General features: G+C 42.0%; 1 protein-coding gene and 1 pseudogene across 1 annotated transcript in view; both read left to right on the forward strand.

Annotated features, from left to right (window-relative positions):
- The window catches only part of LOC143987713 (plasminogen-like), a 142,512-nt gene that overhangs the window by 83,570 nt on the left and 45,082 nt on the right, over positions 1 to 13,860 (forward strand). Inside the window, exons 12-15 of the mRNA XM_077486671.1 lie at positions 3,557 to 3,705; positions 4,527 to 4,623; positions 7,008 to 7,128; positions 11,940 to 12,014. Coding sequence (XP_077342797.1) covers positions 3,557 to 3,705; positions 4,527 to 4,623; positions 7,008 to 7,128; positions 11,940 to 12,014 — 442 coding nt within the window. The remainder of the gene's footprint in view (positions 1 to 3,556; positions 3,706 to 4,526; positions 4,624 to 7,007; positions 7,129 to 11,939; positions 12,015 to 13,860) is intronic.
- Positions 1,541 to 2,336, forward strand: LOC143987714 (cation-dependent mannose-6-phosphate receptor pseudogene; annotated as a pseudogene).

Consider the following 13,860-nt stretch of genomic DNA (forward strand, 5'->3'; position numbering starts at 1 on the left):
ACAAAAAGGTAGTTTCCGCCATATTATCCTTAAGCCATAACTCAAGAAAGTCCTCAGGTTGTTTGCCCTCCACCTTTTCAGGGAAACCTACAAGGCGGATATTGTTCCTCCTCTGGCAGTCTTCCATGTCCCCCAGCTTATCAGTATGAGCATATTGAACATCCTGCACCTTATGTTCCAGTGGGCGCACTACATCTTCCAGGTCACTAATTCGCCTTTCAGCCTTGGTGGCCCTTTCTCTAATGTTCTGCACATCATTCTTTAGGAAAGACATTTCAGCTCTTATGCCATCTGTATGTTCAGTTAGAGCGGACTGACATGTGCATATAGCCTCCATAATCTGCTTCAAGGAGGGCTCACCCTCCCCCTCTGCATGGGCCATCCCGTCTAGTTCTTCCCTCGGTAGCCTGTCTTTGGAGGGACCCCTGCGTGGTCCCTCAGCTCTAGGGGTAGCGGGCTCACCTTGTCAGGATGTGAGGAGGATCTCCCAGAGCCACTCTGCTGCGTGTTACTCGGGCCTTGTTCGTCTGCCTCATGGCCGCCGCCATCTTGAGAGCCCCATGCAAACTGAGAGAGGCACTCCGCAAGAGATTCCAGAGGTGTGCGCCCGTATTTTACCATGCCGCTGTGTTCCGCCGGGTCACGGTAGTGTAACGGAGGCTGTGTGGAGCAGGATCAGTGTCAGTGTCACCTAGGATGGCCGAAGGATTTGTTCTCCTGCACGGAGCTCTGACTCGGTGCTGCTCACATGCCGGCTGCTAGCCCACCGGGTCTCATTTTAAGATGTATATGCCCCTTTCCTCCTCCGAGGAGGAGGGGTCGTTGAGGTGGGGGTACTGTCAAGGCTGGGCTCAGCCCTTCCTTCTCCAAGCTGGCCGCTCAGCTGTTAGCTAATTGCCAGCTCCCATATGTCTCCACAGTTACTCAGCTGTTGTTGATAGCCTGCTCTTCTGTCCTGCCTACTTAAGCTGTCCAGTCCAGAGGAGCTCTGCCTTCACCTTGGTCAACATCACTAGAAACATCTCCTGCGTTCCTGTTTAAAGACTGACTTTGCTGACATCCCTCCTGGCTCCGGATTCTGCTTGCTGTTCCACTACTTTGATCCCTGACTTCTGGCTTGGCTGACTATCCATTCCAGTTACTGAACTTTGGCTATGTTTTAACTACGTTTGTTCTTTTTACTGTTATTATTAAACAAGTGTGATTTAACTGTACTTCTGTCTTGGTCTGATTTCACGGTTTATTACACAAAGTGTCTGTAATTCCTACAAAATCGAAATCCTCCTCGTACAACATTAGTTATGGTGGGCTTCCGGCCTGGCAGGGAGAAGAATGTGCATTGTAGAGGGATGAATAAGGAGTGGAGGGAGCCGGTGAGCCCTGCGTGAGCTCAGTGCTAGGAAGGGGCTCTGACATGCTTATCCTTGGAGCCATGCACATTGTAGTGTAAGGTGCAGCTTCCAGCACACACTGCAGGCTGTACATCCGTATCATGCCATCAGACTAGAGGTCTTCCACCGAAGTCCTCAGGGACCTCCAGGAGAGACAAGGGTGTACACACCATTGTGGTGTCTCTGCATAGCTGTTGTATCAGCCATTACTGACAACCTAGTTGTGAATGACTGCATACTGACCGGTGGAGACAAGAAGTCTGCAGCAGAACAAGCTTTCCTCCAAAGACTGGCTCCACTGAAAAATAAGATTTTTCAGACCAACAGTAATGAAGATGGTGATTCCTACAAATATATGTTTGTTATATATGGCCAGGTCAATACCAGCACAAACTCATATGCAGGACTGGTGCAATCCAAAGCAGGCTCCTCGGACACCGTGATTGGTCGCATCAATGACACCCACCTCATCAATAGAACGGATTGGATCAAGTACGACAATCACTGTGGTAAAGAACCATGGCAGGCCATGATCACGATATCCTGCAACCAGAACACCATGGGGGATGCCTTTATGATAATTAGCGAGGAGAGAAACAAAACAAATAATTGTTTCTATCTGTTTGAGATGGACAGTAGTGTTGCCTGTCCAGCAGAGGAATCCCGTGTCAGTGTGGACTCCATTCTTCTCATTGTGTTTGTGGTACTAGTTGCAGTTTATATCATCGGGGGATTTCTTTATAAGAGCTTTGTTTTTGGAGCTAAAGGGATAGAGCTGGTCCCCAATATCACTTTTGGCAAGAGTTTGGCAACCTGGTAGCAGATGGCTATGATTTTGTGTGCCGATCTCGGTCCCGGTCTTTGTAATCCGCCTACCGCGGAGTGGGAGATGATCAGCTTGGGGAGAGGCTGGAAGAGAGAGGTGACCACTTACTACCTATGTGAAATCCAGTTCCCTACGACATCCTCTTATGTGTTACAAATGGAAGAAACCACACTTTCTAGCATATTCTTACCTGCTGCTCCTTTTTGTTTCTCAAAGCTTCTCCGCTGCCGTGTGGGCATAAGTTCCCACAGCCCTTACGTGGTGAAAAAGCTGCCACAATATTGGCCTGGGAAGAGACTTTAAATGCTTTGTGTTTGAGAGTGTAGCCAAGGTGACTAGCCCTCCTGAAATTCCTGGTTCTTACTTTCTGATTTAAAGTAAGGAGCATTGTCTGCTCCTGGTACTGCTGCAGTGTTGTCCTTAAAACCAAAAACAGACATACTCAGGTTAAGTCATAGGATGGGAAAGATCCTGACTGGATCATAACCTATGGGCCAGGATTGGATAGATTGTGTTTGGCTAGTTATATGACCTACCTTATTTCTGGATTATGGCAATGCATACTGAACTTCCAAAAATACTGTAGGCCCAACCTGTTACTTTCCATTCTAAAAAACAAGGTCCTTATCTGACATTCAATTTTATATATCTGTTTCACATTTCTTGCAGAAACTGAAATCACCATCTCATCTTCCTGCTTCACCTTCTATTGCTTTTCCTATAGCTATTTATTTTTTTGCTTCTTCACCTTTTTATGGGTGTTTATATCTTGTGTGACTACAAAAAGACCTCAGATCTCATATTTACACTAAAATGCAATAATAATAAAAAAAATGACACTTATTTTTTTTTTTTAAATGGCCCTTTAAGAGCTATGGGCAGAAGTGATGTTTTGATGTCGCTTCCGTCCTGCATTGTTATGGATATGGGTGGGGGCCATCTTCCCCTCACTCATCTCCATGCCCAGCAAGTGTGAATATTTGATTGCCTCCGCTGCTGCCGACGGCCTTGGTAAGTGCCGGAGGTCACTGGAGCATGGCGGGAGGGGGCCCCTCTACCTCCACTGATAAAACTGATCTCGCTGTTAATCCACAGCAGCGACCACTTTTGTCTGAAACCGGAACGCTCACTGAAGAAGAGGATACCAGGGTTATGGCAGCTAGCTGCGGCCATAACAATATTCCTCTTCAAGCAGCCGATGTAAAACGATGATGGTGGTCCGGAAGTGGTTAAAATACCCAGGGAATCCAACCAATGAAAAGTTCTAATTTGTGAGCAACACAAACTAAATCCTGTAGCATAATACAATGCGAATTATCTTATTTTATTTTTCTGGCAGATTGTGTTATTGGTAAAGGTCAAGATTATCGTGGTACAAGATCAGTCACTGTTAAAGGTTATACCTGTCAAGCATGGAGCTCCCAGACGCCTCATTCACACAACAGTTTTACACCAATAACTCACCCAGATGCTGGATTGGATGAAAATGTAAGATAGTCTGAGAATCACATCATCAGATGTTGATAATGTAATATTTTATACTAAAAGTAGAATACATGTGTGACTACAAAATAAAGTGTCTACAAATGTGTGTGTGTGTTTGTATATAACGTTTTTGATCATTTGTTTGGTATCAATTCACACTGATGCAACATAGGAACCGACTTGTAAAACTTCAAGTCGGATGACATGTTAAATTCAATGTTTCTCTATGAGAGCGGTCTTAACTGATACTACACAAGTCTGTCTGACTTTAGGAAAGGTTTCCTACTTTGGTCCGACTTTGATATGGCTTCAATGCCACAGAGTGTAAAATGTCACATCAAAATCGTATCAAAGTTGGACTCCAAAGTTGCACGACTGTGAGTGTGAACCAAGCCTAAGTATTGTATTCCTTATAGTCTTCTGCAACTTAGATGCTCTACTACTATGTATGTTTTTTTTTTTTTTTTTTATAATTATTTCCATAGAAAGATTTGGTTTAGGATCTGAATTGATAGGATTTTGTTTGCTTTAGAACTGCTTCTCTTCCCATACCAGTCTATGGGACTGCAAAGCAGGTCAACTACAGTACAAATGTACCTCAAATTAATTCTGAATAGTCACAAACTGATGTAAGCATGTCCATAGACACTGGCCCTTAATTAGCATTTTACTGAAGTAATGTTTTAGGCCACTATCTTTAGAACTGTGATTATACTAAAATGGGTATCATTACATTATCATATACTAAAAAGTAGGTACATACAGTTCCAGTTTACTAAACATTTAGTTCTAATACACACTTTGTGAAATTCTTTTTATCTCAGTACTGCAGGAACCCTGATGGAGATATAAATGGCCCATGGTGCTTTGTAGCAAGTCCTGGTGCAGTCAGTTGGGATTACTGTGAAATTCCTGCTTGTGGTAAATATTCTGCATACTAATTTTATTACTTATACAAAATAACATGAAGCTGTATCATTTATGGTAGTATGTGGGATATTACAAAACAAAAAATCAGTGTTATCCATGTACTTTGTTCTTAATTTAGCTGCTGCAAGAAAACCTCAGTTACACATGCACATTTTTCTAATATATATTTGAAACTGCCATAAGTAGACCTTTACTGAAGCTCTGTGAGCTCAAACCTGGGTACCATCATTTTGGAATGGTATGAGTAAGGGGGCTTCTTGCAGTTCAGGTTGGTGCTGAAGGAGCAAAGAGGAATTGTCCAGGGAACTGTCCAGCATTCGAGGTGGCTCAGCAATAAGCAACATTGCCCGACACAGCAGAGGTTCCAGGCTCAAATTCAGGCCCTTTCAATGTCCCTGATACATATGACACAACTATAAACTGCAAGGGCCTTTAGTAGGCAGGCCTTTACATTACATAAGTTTAAGATGGGTACACACAGGCCAAAAATTTGCCAAAACTGGTTGGTTCAGCATAAACCAGCTGACTTTTGGTCCATGTGTGCAGCTCCTCATCTGACAGTAGCCGGTCTCACAATTGGCTTCTGTTGAAAGAGCATGCTGGAAAACTAGCATCCAACCAGTGCTCGCAGCTAATGGACTCTATAGTAGGAGCATGTATATAACAAAGGGCAGATTAAGGGCAGGTATGCCTGGAGGGATCCCACACCTCCTTAAAGGCACAGGAGTGCACTGGACACCCAGCAAATAGCACAGTGGTAGCAAAGGTGTCCAGTGCACCCCCACACTGAATAACCAATGATACAAACAGCAACTGACAAGTCTATAACTAACCTTAACAGCAATGAGCATATGTAAGAGTGATGTATGTCAAACAACAACAAAGACAAATTCTCAGCTCAACTTACCAGCCAGCCTGCAACAAACCGAAAAGTCCTGTCTAACAGTTCACATTGCTATCAGAAAGCTTAGGCAGGTGATAGATGGTGAGATTTTCTTTCCTGCAACTACATTTTGCAGGAAAGAAAATGCCTCAAATCCCCCCATCTGCACTGTCAGTGTTGATGGGATAATCCCTCCTGCGGAGCTATTGTGTTCTCTGGGCGGGTGCAGGGAGCCATCCCGGGAGAACACTGTGATTACTACTAGTAGCTATAGCCACTGGCAATAATGGCAATAATGGCATGCTGAAAATCCAACATGCTGGTTGTACCCAAGACGATCGATGGGTACATTCAGCCTGCCCATGAATGGTTCAAATCTTGGCTGGTCCCTGCTGAACCGGCCAAAATTTGGTCCAACTATGGCTGACTTAAGTTTGTCCACCAAAATACAAAGCATGTATTACTTTATCTAAAGTAATGACTAGACATGTGCAGAATGAACAAATTTGCTTTGTTTCATTTCAATTTGTTATTTACATAAATTAGTTTAGTTAAATTTGTTTAATCCTTTTTTTAGAAAATTTGAATGGATTCGAATTGGATTAAAATTGGAATCAAATTCCAGTCTAAATCCATTCAAGTTGCAATCAAATCAAATTCCATTTGAAATCGAATTTATTCTGTTCGAAATTCGAATTGGAAGATGGTTATAGTCTTTCTGTGCTATTCTTTTCTATTGTAGTCAAATCTATTCTTTTATTTTCTATTTTATTCTAATCTATTCTTTTCTATTCTATTTCAAATTCAAGGTTTATTCTATTAAAATTTTGGAAAATGGTTATATTCTTTACATTCTGTTTTCTTTTTATATTATATTCTTTTATTTTCTACTCTATTCTTTTCTATTCTATTCAAATTTATTCTTTTAGAAATTATTTTAGAAATTCTAATTTCAAGTTATATTTTTTCTATTCTATTCTTTTCTATTGTATTCAAATTCAAATATATTTTGCTTGAAAATCCAATTTTAGAAGATAGTTACATTTTTTATATTTTATTATATTATATTTGTTATTTTATTAAATTCTTTTATTTTCTATTCTATTTTATTCTGTTCTTTTATTTTCTATTATATCTCTTTATTTTCTATTATTTTATTTTCTATTCTGTTCTGTTTTACTCGATTATATTCTATTCCTTTATTTTCTATTTTATTTTATTCTCTTCAGAAATTTGTTTCGTTACTTCGGATTTGTTCAAATTCATTACGAAATTATTAATAATGAAAACTTAGTCCGAATTTCAATTCTGAGTGAAACGAAGTATGACAAAGTTCTTGCAGACTAAACTTGCCCATAGTGGAAATGTTATAATTGCTAAAGTCCATAAGAGGTATAAAGGTATAGGGACTGAAGTAGTGAAGAAATGTTATGTGCTAATGATATGTGCTAATTCTCCACTGATATGATGTTAATGTATTTTACTGGTTAAGCCTCAACAGAAATTGAGTGTGGAAAGCCAAAAAAAAAACAAAGAAAATGCTTTGGAAGGATAGTAGGTGGGTGTGAAGCATATCCATATTCTTGGCCTTGGCAGATCAGTCTTCGAACAAGGTAAATAAAATTGCTTACAAAACATTTTATCTAAAAAATTCATGCAAGTGCTCCCAGATTACTGGAAGACAGTTAAGCCCAGTACACACAGGCCGAATGTCGGGCGGCATCAGCCAGTTCAATAGGAACCTGTCGTCATTCAGCCCTTTAAGCCCTTGTACACACGGTCGGAGAATCCGTCGGAATGTGTCCCATCGGACCCTGTTGTCGGATAATCCGACTGTGTGTGGTATGCATCGGACTGATTCCATCGGAATATCCGTCGGACCCAATTTTCCAACTTGTTGGAAATATTTTCCGACCAACTGGTTCGATCGGACATACTCCGATCATGTGTAGAGAATTTTGATCGGACCAAGTGCCACGCATGCTCAGATCAAATTCCTACATCAAAGCTATTGGCTACTAGCCTGAACGTAGTCCCATCGTAACGAAATTACGTCATCACGTTCTGAATGATCGGATTTTTCGACAACTTAGTCCGACCGTGTGTATACAACAGTTTCGGACAAGATCCGACGGACAAGATCCGACGGACAAAATCAGATGGATTTGGTTGTCGAAATCTCCGACCGTGTGTACAGGGGCTTAGATGTGCTGAGATGTGAATGTAAATGCTGGGATATCTTCCTGACACTCTAGGAACTGAAGAATTTGATTGATAAGCTATGAAACATCTTCGATGTTACAGAGCCATTCCATTTGGATTTGACTAACTACTGTTAGATATACCTGATATTTTTAAAGACTGCCAAGGGATTGAAGACTTTCCTGATTGAGGACTTTCCTGGCTGGGACCGCCTGGGAAGTTTCTTGAGAGGAATGAGAGCTATAGGGGTTGATTAAAGTCAAATAGGCTGTTAAATTTTTAAAGGAAGTTGTATTTTGCAATGAGGTCCCAATAAATCAACCTCATAGCAGTGTTGCCACCATCAGTATTTTTACTGACAGTCAGTAAAAAAACAGGCACTTTTCTCCTGCCAGTAAAAAATATGGCTGTGACGCTCATCTCGGAACTGCGCAGTTCCAGTCCAGATTTGGGTATGACCATCCAAATTCATGCTAAAATGTGGTGACGCCGGCGGGGGGCGGGTCTGGTGGAGGCGTTGCCTGAGAGTGGCATGTGATGTCATGATGTAAGGGAGCCGAGCAGAGTGGCAGGAGCCTCTTGTGCGGGTCTGCGGGATGGGAGCAAGGCAGGCCGGGAGCAGGACTGTCAGTGATGTTTGGACTGAAGTGGACCACCTGGTGTGGAGAGACACTGTCACTATAACTCAGGAGGGGACGTGTCGGGTCGGGTCAGTGTCATCATTATCTGTTCTGCTGCACACTGCTGTCAGTGTCACTGTGAGAGTCGATTTCATTCAGCTGGAAGAAAGAGGATAGTTCTTGTTTGATCTGCTCCTCGTATCTGGGGTTCATAAGAAGAGCCGCGTTCAGTTGCCCTTCAAAAAGCACACGTCTCAAAGATTTCTAAAGAGACAGGGGCATGGTCTGACCATATGATATAATCAATTTCCATTTTAGAAATATGTTGTAGTGTGAGCTTGTCAACAAGGAACAGATCAAGTCTCGAGTAAGATTGTTGTGATTTGGAAAAAAGGTATAGTCCCTTTCACTACCATGTAGGTATCTCCAAGCATCATAGAGGTTTGTATTAGTGATAAATGAGGACAGTGAAGATGTTTTTTTGCCTTATGCAGGTAAGGTATCCTTGGGCTTTTTGTTTTACTTTTGCTTGGATTTCCTGGGGAAAAAAGCATTGGTGTGTGTTAAGTGTGTATAGGTTACTCAGAGTAATCTGGGTGTTGTCTATAGTGGCTTGTAGTATAATGAAACGACCAGCTGGGTCAGAGTAGGAGTCATGAAGTTGAAACTGTAGGAAATGTTTTATAGCTATCATGACACCTTTGGATTTGGTGTCAGCATTTGCCAATAACAAGACACATAAAACTGAACAATTATGCATTAACGGTAAAGCATGAGAATAACCAGTTGCGTTAAACGGCATAGGGACAATGTGAAATCTACTTAGCAGACTTGGCTACCAGGGGGTGTAGATTATCACCCGAGTCAGGGAAGTACGAGCCACTTTCCTCTCATCAGGGAAGAAGTTAACAGAGTGAGAGTTGACCGACAACTAGTTTAGTTGCCCATGATAGTCTTGATCAAGATGGGGGGGGGTTGTTTCCCAATCTTTTGAAACATGTTGGATGGAGGATGTGTTGCTTGGAACCCCCATTGTGAGAGATATTTGAAGCCATCATTCGGTGTCATTATGGGAACTACCTTGTCTTGGTATGTTTTGTGGGGTGCCCCCAGCTATATTTGATTTGTTGAGCTCATAAGGTTTCTGTTATAGGTCTGAATTCCCACTGTCTAGCTGAGGTGGCCTGGGATATGTCAGCATAGATTGCAAAGCGAGCGAATAGATCAGGTAGGAATTTTGTCTTGTCTTTAAGTCACTGTATTTCCTGTGATTGATCCTGGTAGGTATCCTCCACATCATTGTGAGCTGGTACTACTTCCCCCACGTTTGATTCTAAGTCATCCGTTCGTTCTGAGATGTGGGTGATCCACGCCTGTGTGTGGCTATGTTAGATTGAATTCCCTGGTATAGTGATTGCAGCATGTGTTTAAGCTCTGATACAGTGGCAGGCTTATCTGAGGCAGGGAATTCCTAAAGGGGGTTGTCAGGCTCAATGAGTGGCAGCAGTGTCAGTGCAGGGGGGAGATTCAGTTTTGTACCACAGGCACGGGTTTCCCCCTGAATGATCCCTCCTTGTGTTGAGTGTCATTACCCGCAGTAGCGGTGGGTGCCTGGTCAGAAGGCATTGCTCTGAGAGGCTGTGGATCATCGGAGCTCCCTGCTCAAGCTGCCATGCGGCTCTGCGGCTAGGACATGCCCCCCTGTGAGAGTCAATTTCATGTGAGTGTGTCTGACCATTGTAATTTCCTGCCCTCCTGAGTCCTGTCCCTGAGCTACTTACTTACTATATCGAAAATAAAATTAGAAATATGTTTTGTGCCTTAAATTACATTGTTAATTGCAAATTGTATTTATTTGAAGCATAAATGCTGAAATTTGCACTTAAAACTCTAACTTGGCAATTTTTGGAAATGTCAGTAAAAACCTGGTGGTGCCAGTAAATTTTGAGTGTCGTGTCAGTAATTTCAATCTCATAGGTTGGCAACGCTGCCCCATAGTGTCAATATAATTAAATTTTGCAATCTGAGTTCATTTTATGATTCCTTTGTCATGTATAATCATTGTGTATCTTGTCAGATTAAATTGTGACGATGTCGGAAACTCCAAAGATACTGGGTGGAGGTGATTGGTACCTTAAATAGGGTATTGGATATTAACATTCCGGTTGAACCGCTTATATGTATATTGGGTTACTATGATACCTCTATCTACACCTCCCCTACGGGTAACACGAGGTGCGCATTTTTTGTTTCCCGTAGATAGTTTGCCCTTAAGTGGACCTCTCCACATCCACTGACTGTGTTTGATTGGATTGTAGATCTCAATAGGATTATTCTGTTTGAAAAGCATACATATTCCCTAAGGAATTCCCTGAATAAGTTTGATTTTATCTGGTCTAGATGGCTTCAATCTATGACTTAGGTATCATGTCAGCCAGTGGGCACTGTACTTTGTAATACTGGATATTCTTATTTTTTTTGTATTTTTTTTTGTGTCATGTGTACTCCGAGTGAGCGGGGGGTGGTGGGACTATGCACTCTGGGACTATGCACAACGCTTGGTGCACATGTGTAGAAACCATTAAAGGATTGACTGTGGTGAGAAAAAACTAAAATTAAGCATTCAACTCATAGCAATACCTATATATGTTTTGTAAAATGTAAGTTTTGCAAGTATAACTCACCTAACATATAATATATAAGGCTTGTTTCACATGGGCTTCAGCTTGTATAAGAGCAGTGTGACCAACAAGCTTTTACACAGCATTTGTATAGATTTCGACAAGTTTTGTTGAAGCTTTTAAAGTATCATTAAAGTGGTTGTAAACTCTATACAACCACTTTTACCTACAGGTAAGCTTATATTAAGGCTTACCTGTAGGTGCTGGAAATATCTGCTAAACCTACACTGTTTAGGAGATATTTACAATATACGCGTGCGCCAACATCATCGGCGCATGCACACTTTAGAAAGGGCACGGTCGTGTCCTTTCTAAAGGGATCATGCCATGACTGGCGGCTCCTGCACGCAAGCACAAGAGCGACATCACATGACTCCGGTCAGTCACAGAGCCGGAGTCTGCGGGCACGGAAGGAAAAGGGGTGGAGATGGACACTTCCACCCAGCGGGGACAGCGGTGGCATCGCAGGATTCATTTTCAGGTGACACCTTTACCTGCTTTACCTTTGCAGGGAAATGAAGAGGAAGTAAAACCCATCAGGGTTTACTTCCTCTTTAAACTCTAATTAGTAAATGTTGAACACAGCCCCTAATGAGAGTACTGATTGCCACTTTAAACTAGCTGCTAGCAGGCTTCATCACTACTTGAAGCTTGTTAAAAGCCTGCTAGCAACTTGTTTAAAGTGGCCATCAGCACTCCCATTAGGATCTGTGTTCAACATTTACACACTGGAGTTGAATTATACTTTAAAAGCTACAACAAAGCTTACCAAAAGCTCTGCTAATGCTTTGTAAAAGCTTGCTATTCACAATGCTCATTAATAAGCCCATGTGAAACAGCGCTACCTCCTTTGCCAGCTCCTTCCATGCTTATCTATGAGCATTAGTACAGTATGTAATTAAAATTTTCTCTGTCTTACAGCTTTAATCTGCACTTCTGTGGTGGAACATTGATTGATCGTGAATGGGTTGTTACAGCGAAACACTGTTTAGATCGGTGAGGATAGTATTTATGGTTAAAGTGACCCATGCGCATATGTTTAATATTTACAGTGGATACAAAAAGTTTACACAACCCTGTAAAAACTAAGATAATCCCCACTTTGTGCTCAAAAAAACAAAAATTTCCAAATTATGAGTCCAAATATTGTGTAAATCAAATAATATCTATATACACTATATTACCAAAACTATTGAGACACCTGCCTTTGCACTTTAATGGCATCCCAGTCTTAGTCCGTAGGGTTCAATATTGAGTTGGCCCATTCTGTGAAGCAATACCAGCTTTACCTCTTCTGTGAACGCTGTTCACAAGGTTTAGGAGTGTGTCTATAGAAATATTTGACCATTCTTCCAGAAGCACATTTGTGAGGTCAGACACCGATGTGGACAAGAAGCCTATGCTCGCAGTCTTCGTTCGAATTCATCAAAATGGTGTTCTATAAGGTTGAGGTCAGGACTCTGTGCAGACCAGTCAAGTTCCTCCCCCCCAAACTCATTCTCCATGTCTTTATGGACCTTGCTTTGTGCACTGGCCCAAATCATTTGGTGGGGGGAGATTATGGTGTGGGGTTGTTTTTCAAGGTTTGGGCTTGGCCCCTTAGTTCCAGTGAAGGGAACCCTTAAGGTTTCAGCATACCAAGATATTTTGGACAAGTTCATTCTCCAAACTTTCTGAGAACAGATTGGGGATAGCTCTTTCCTGTTCCAACATGACTGCACACCAGTGCACAAACAAGGTCCATAAAGACATGGATGAGGGAGTTTGGGAGGAGAAACTTGACTGGCCTGCACAGTGTCATGATTTCAACCCAACAGCACGCCTTTGGGATGAATTAGAGTAGAGACTGCAAGCCAGGTCTTCTCGTTCAACAACAGTGCCTGACCTTACAAATGCGCTTCTGGAACAATGGTCAAACATTCCCATAGACACACTCCTAAACCTTGTGGACAGCCTTGAAGCTGTTATAGCTGCAAAGGGGGGGGGGGGGGGGTGATGACTCAATATTGAACCCTACAGACTAAGACTGGGATACCATTAAAGTTCATGTGCGTGTAGGCAAGTATCCCAATACTTTTGCTAATATAGTGTATTTAACATATTTAGCAGCTATGCCTAATAACCACCAACAATTGAGAAACTATGAAGCCACTTAAAACTTCATATACTGTAGCATAGCACTTAAAGTGTTAATCCTTCATAAATGCTCCTTGATAAACATAATACATATACAAATGTGTCCAGTGCTCTAACAACTTCCTGTGATCAAATCTACAAACGTGTTCATTAAAAAGGAATATAAAGTGTCCTCTATGAAGTCCTGAGTAGCTGCATACACAGACAGATGAGGATTGCTTTTGGAATCATTTTGAGCTCTTGTGCCTATCTTAAGAGAGACAGGCATTACTCTTTTCCTGCCTTCATGTCAGCATACACATGGTTGGTTACCCTGCCCCCAACCAACCCACAGGACCAATTTAACTCTATAAATAAAAAGTCAGGCCCCCCCATGCACAATTCTTTCTTCTGTCCTCAAACCTACAGGATCGTGGATTACGTATACAGCCCTTACCATACCACTATGTTGGTACACCATTGCAGGTTCACACTTCCCTGTATATGGAGTCCCAATACTTAGGCTGCTAAAGGCGCCAATAAGTTTGGGAACCCATTTTTCTGTGGCTCTTTTTGGGGGTTTAGGAGCCCAGGCATTCCCTCATGGGATTCTGCACATATTCTGCTCCTGGTTTGAGACAGCCACTTCTTTTTTGGGCTTTCCCCAGTTTCATGGTTCCTCAGCTGGTTCTGCCTAGCGGTGACTATGGCTAAATAACTCAAATGA

Source organism: Lithobates pipiens, unplaced genomic scaffold (genome assembly GCF_037356315.1).
Source record: "Lithobates pipiens isolate NorthernLeopardFrog02 unplaced genomic scaffold, aLitPip1_a1.2 Scaffold_18, whole genome shotgun sequence".
Lineage (NCBI taxonomy): Eukaryota > Metazoa > Chordata > Amphibia > Anura > Ranidae > Lithobates > Lithobates pipiens.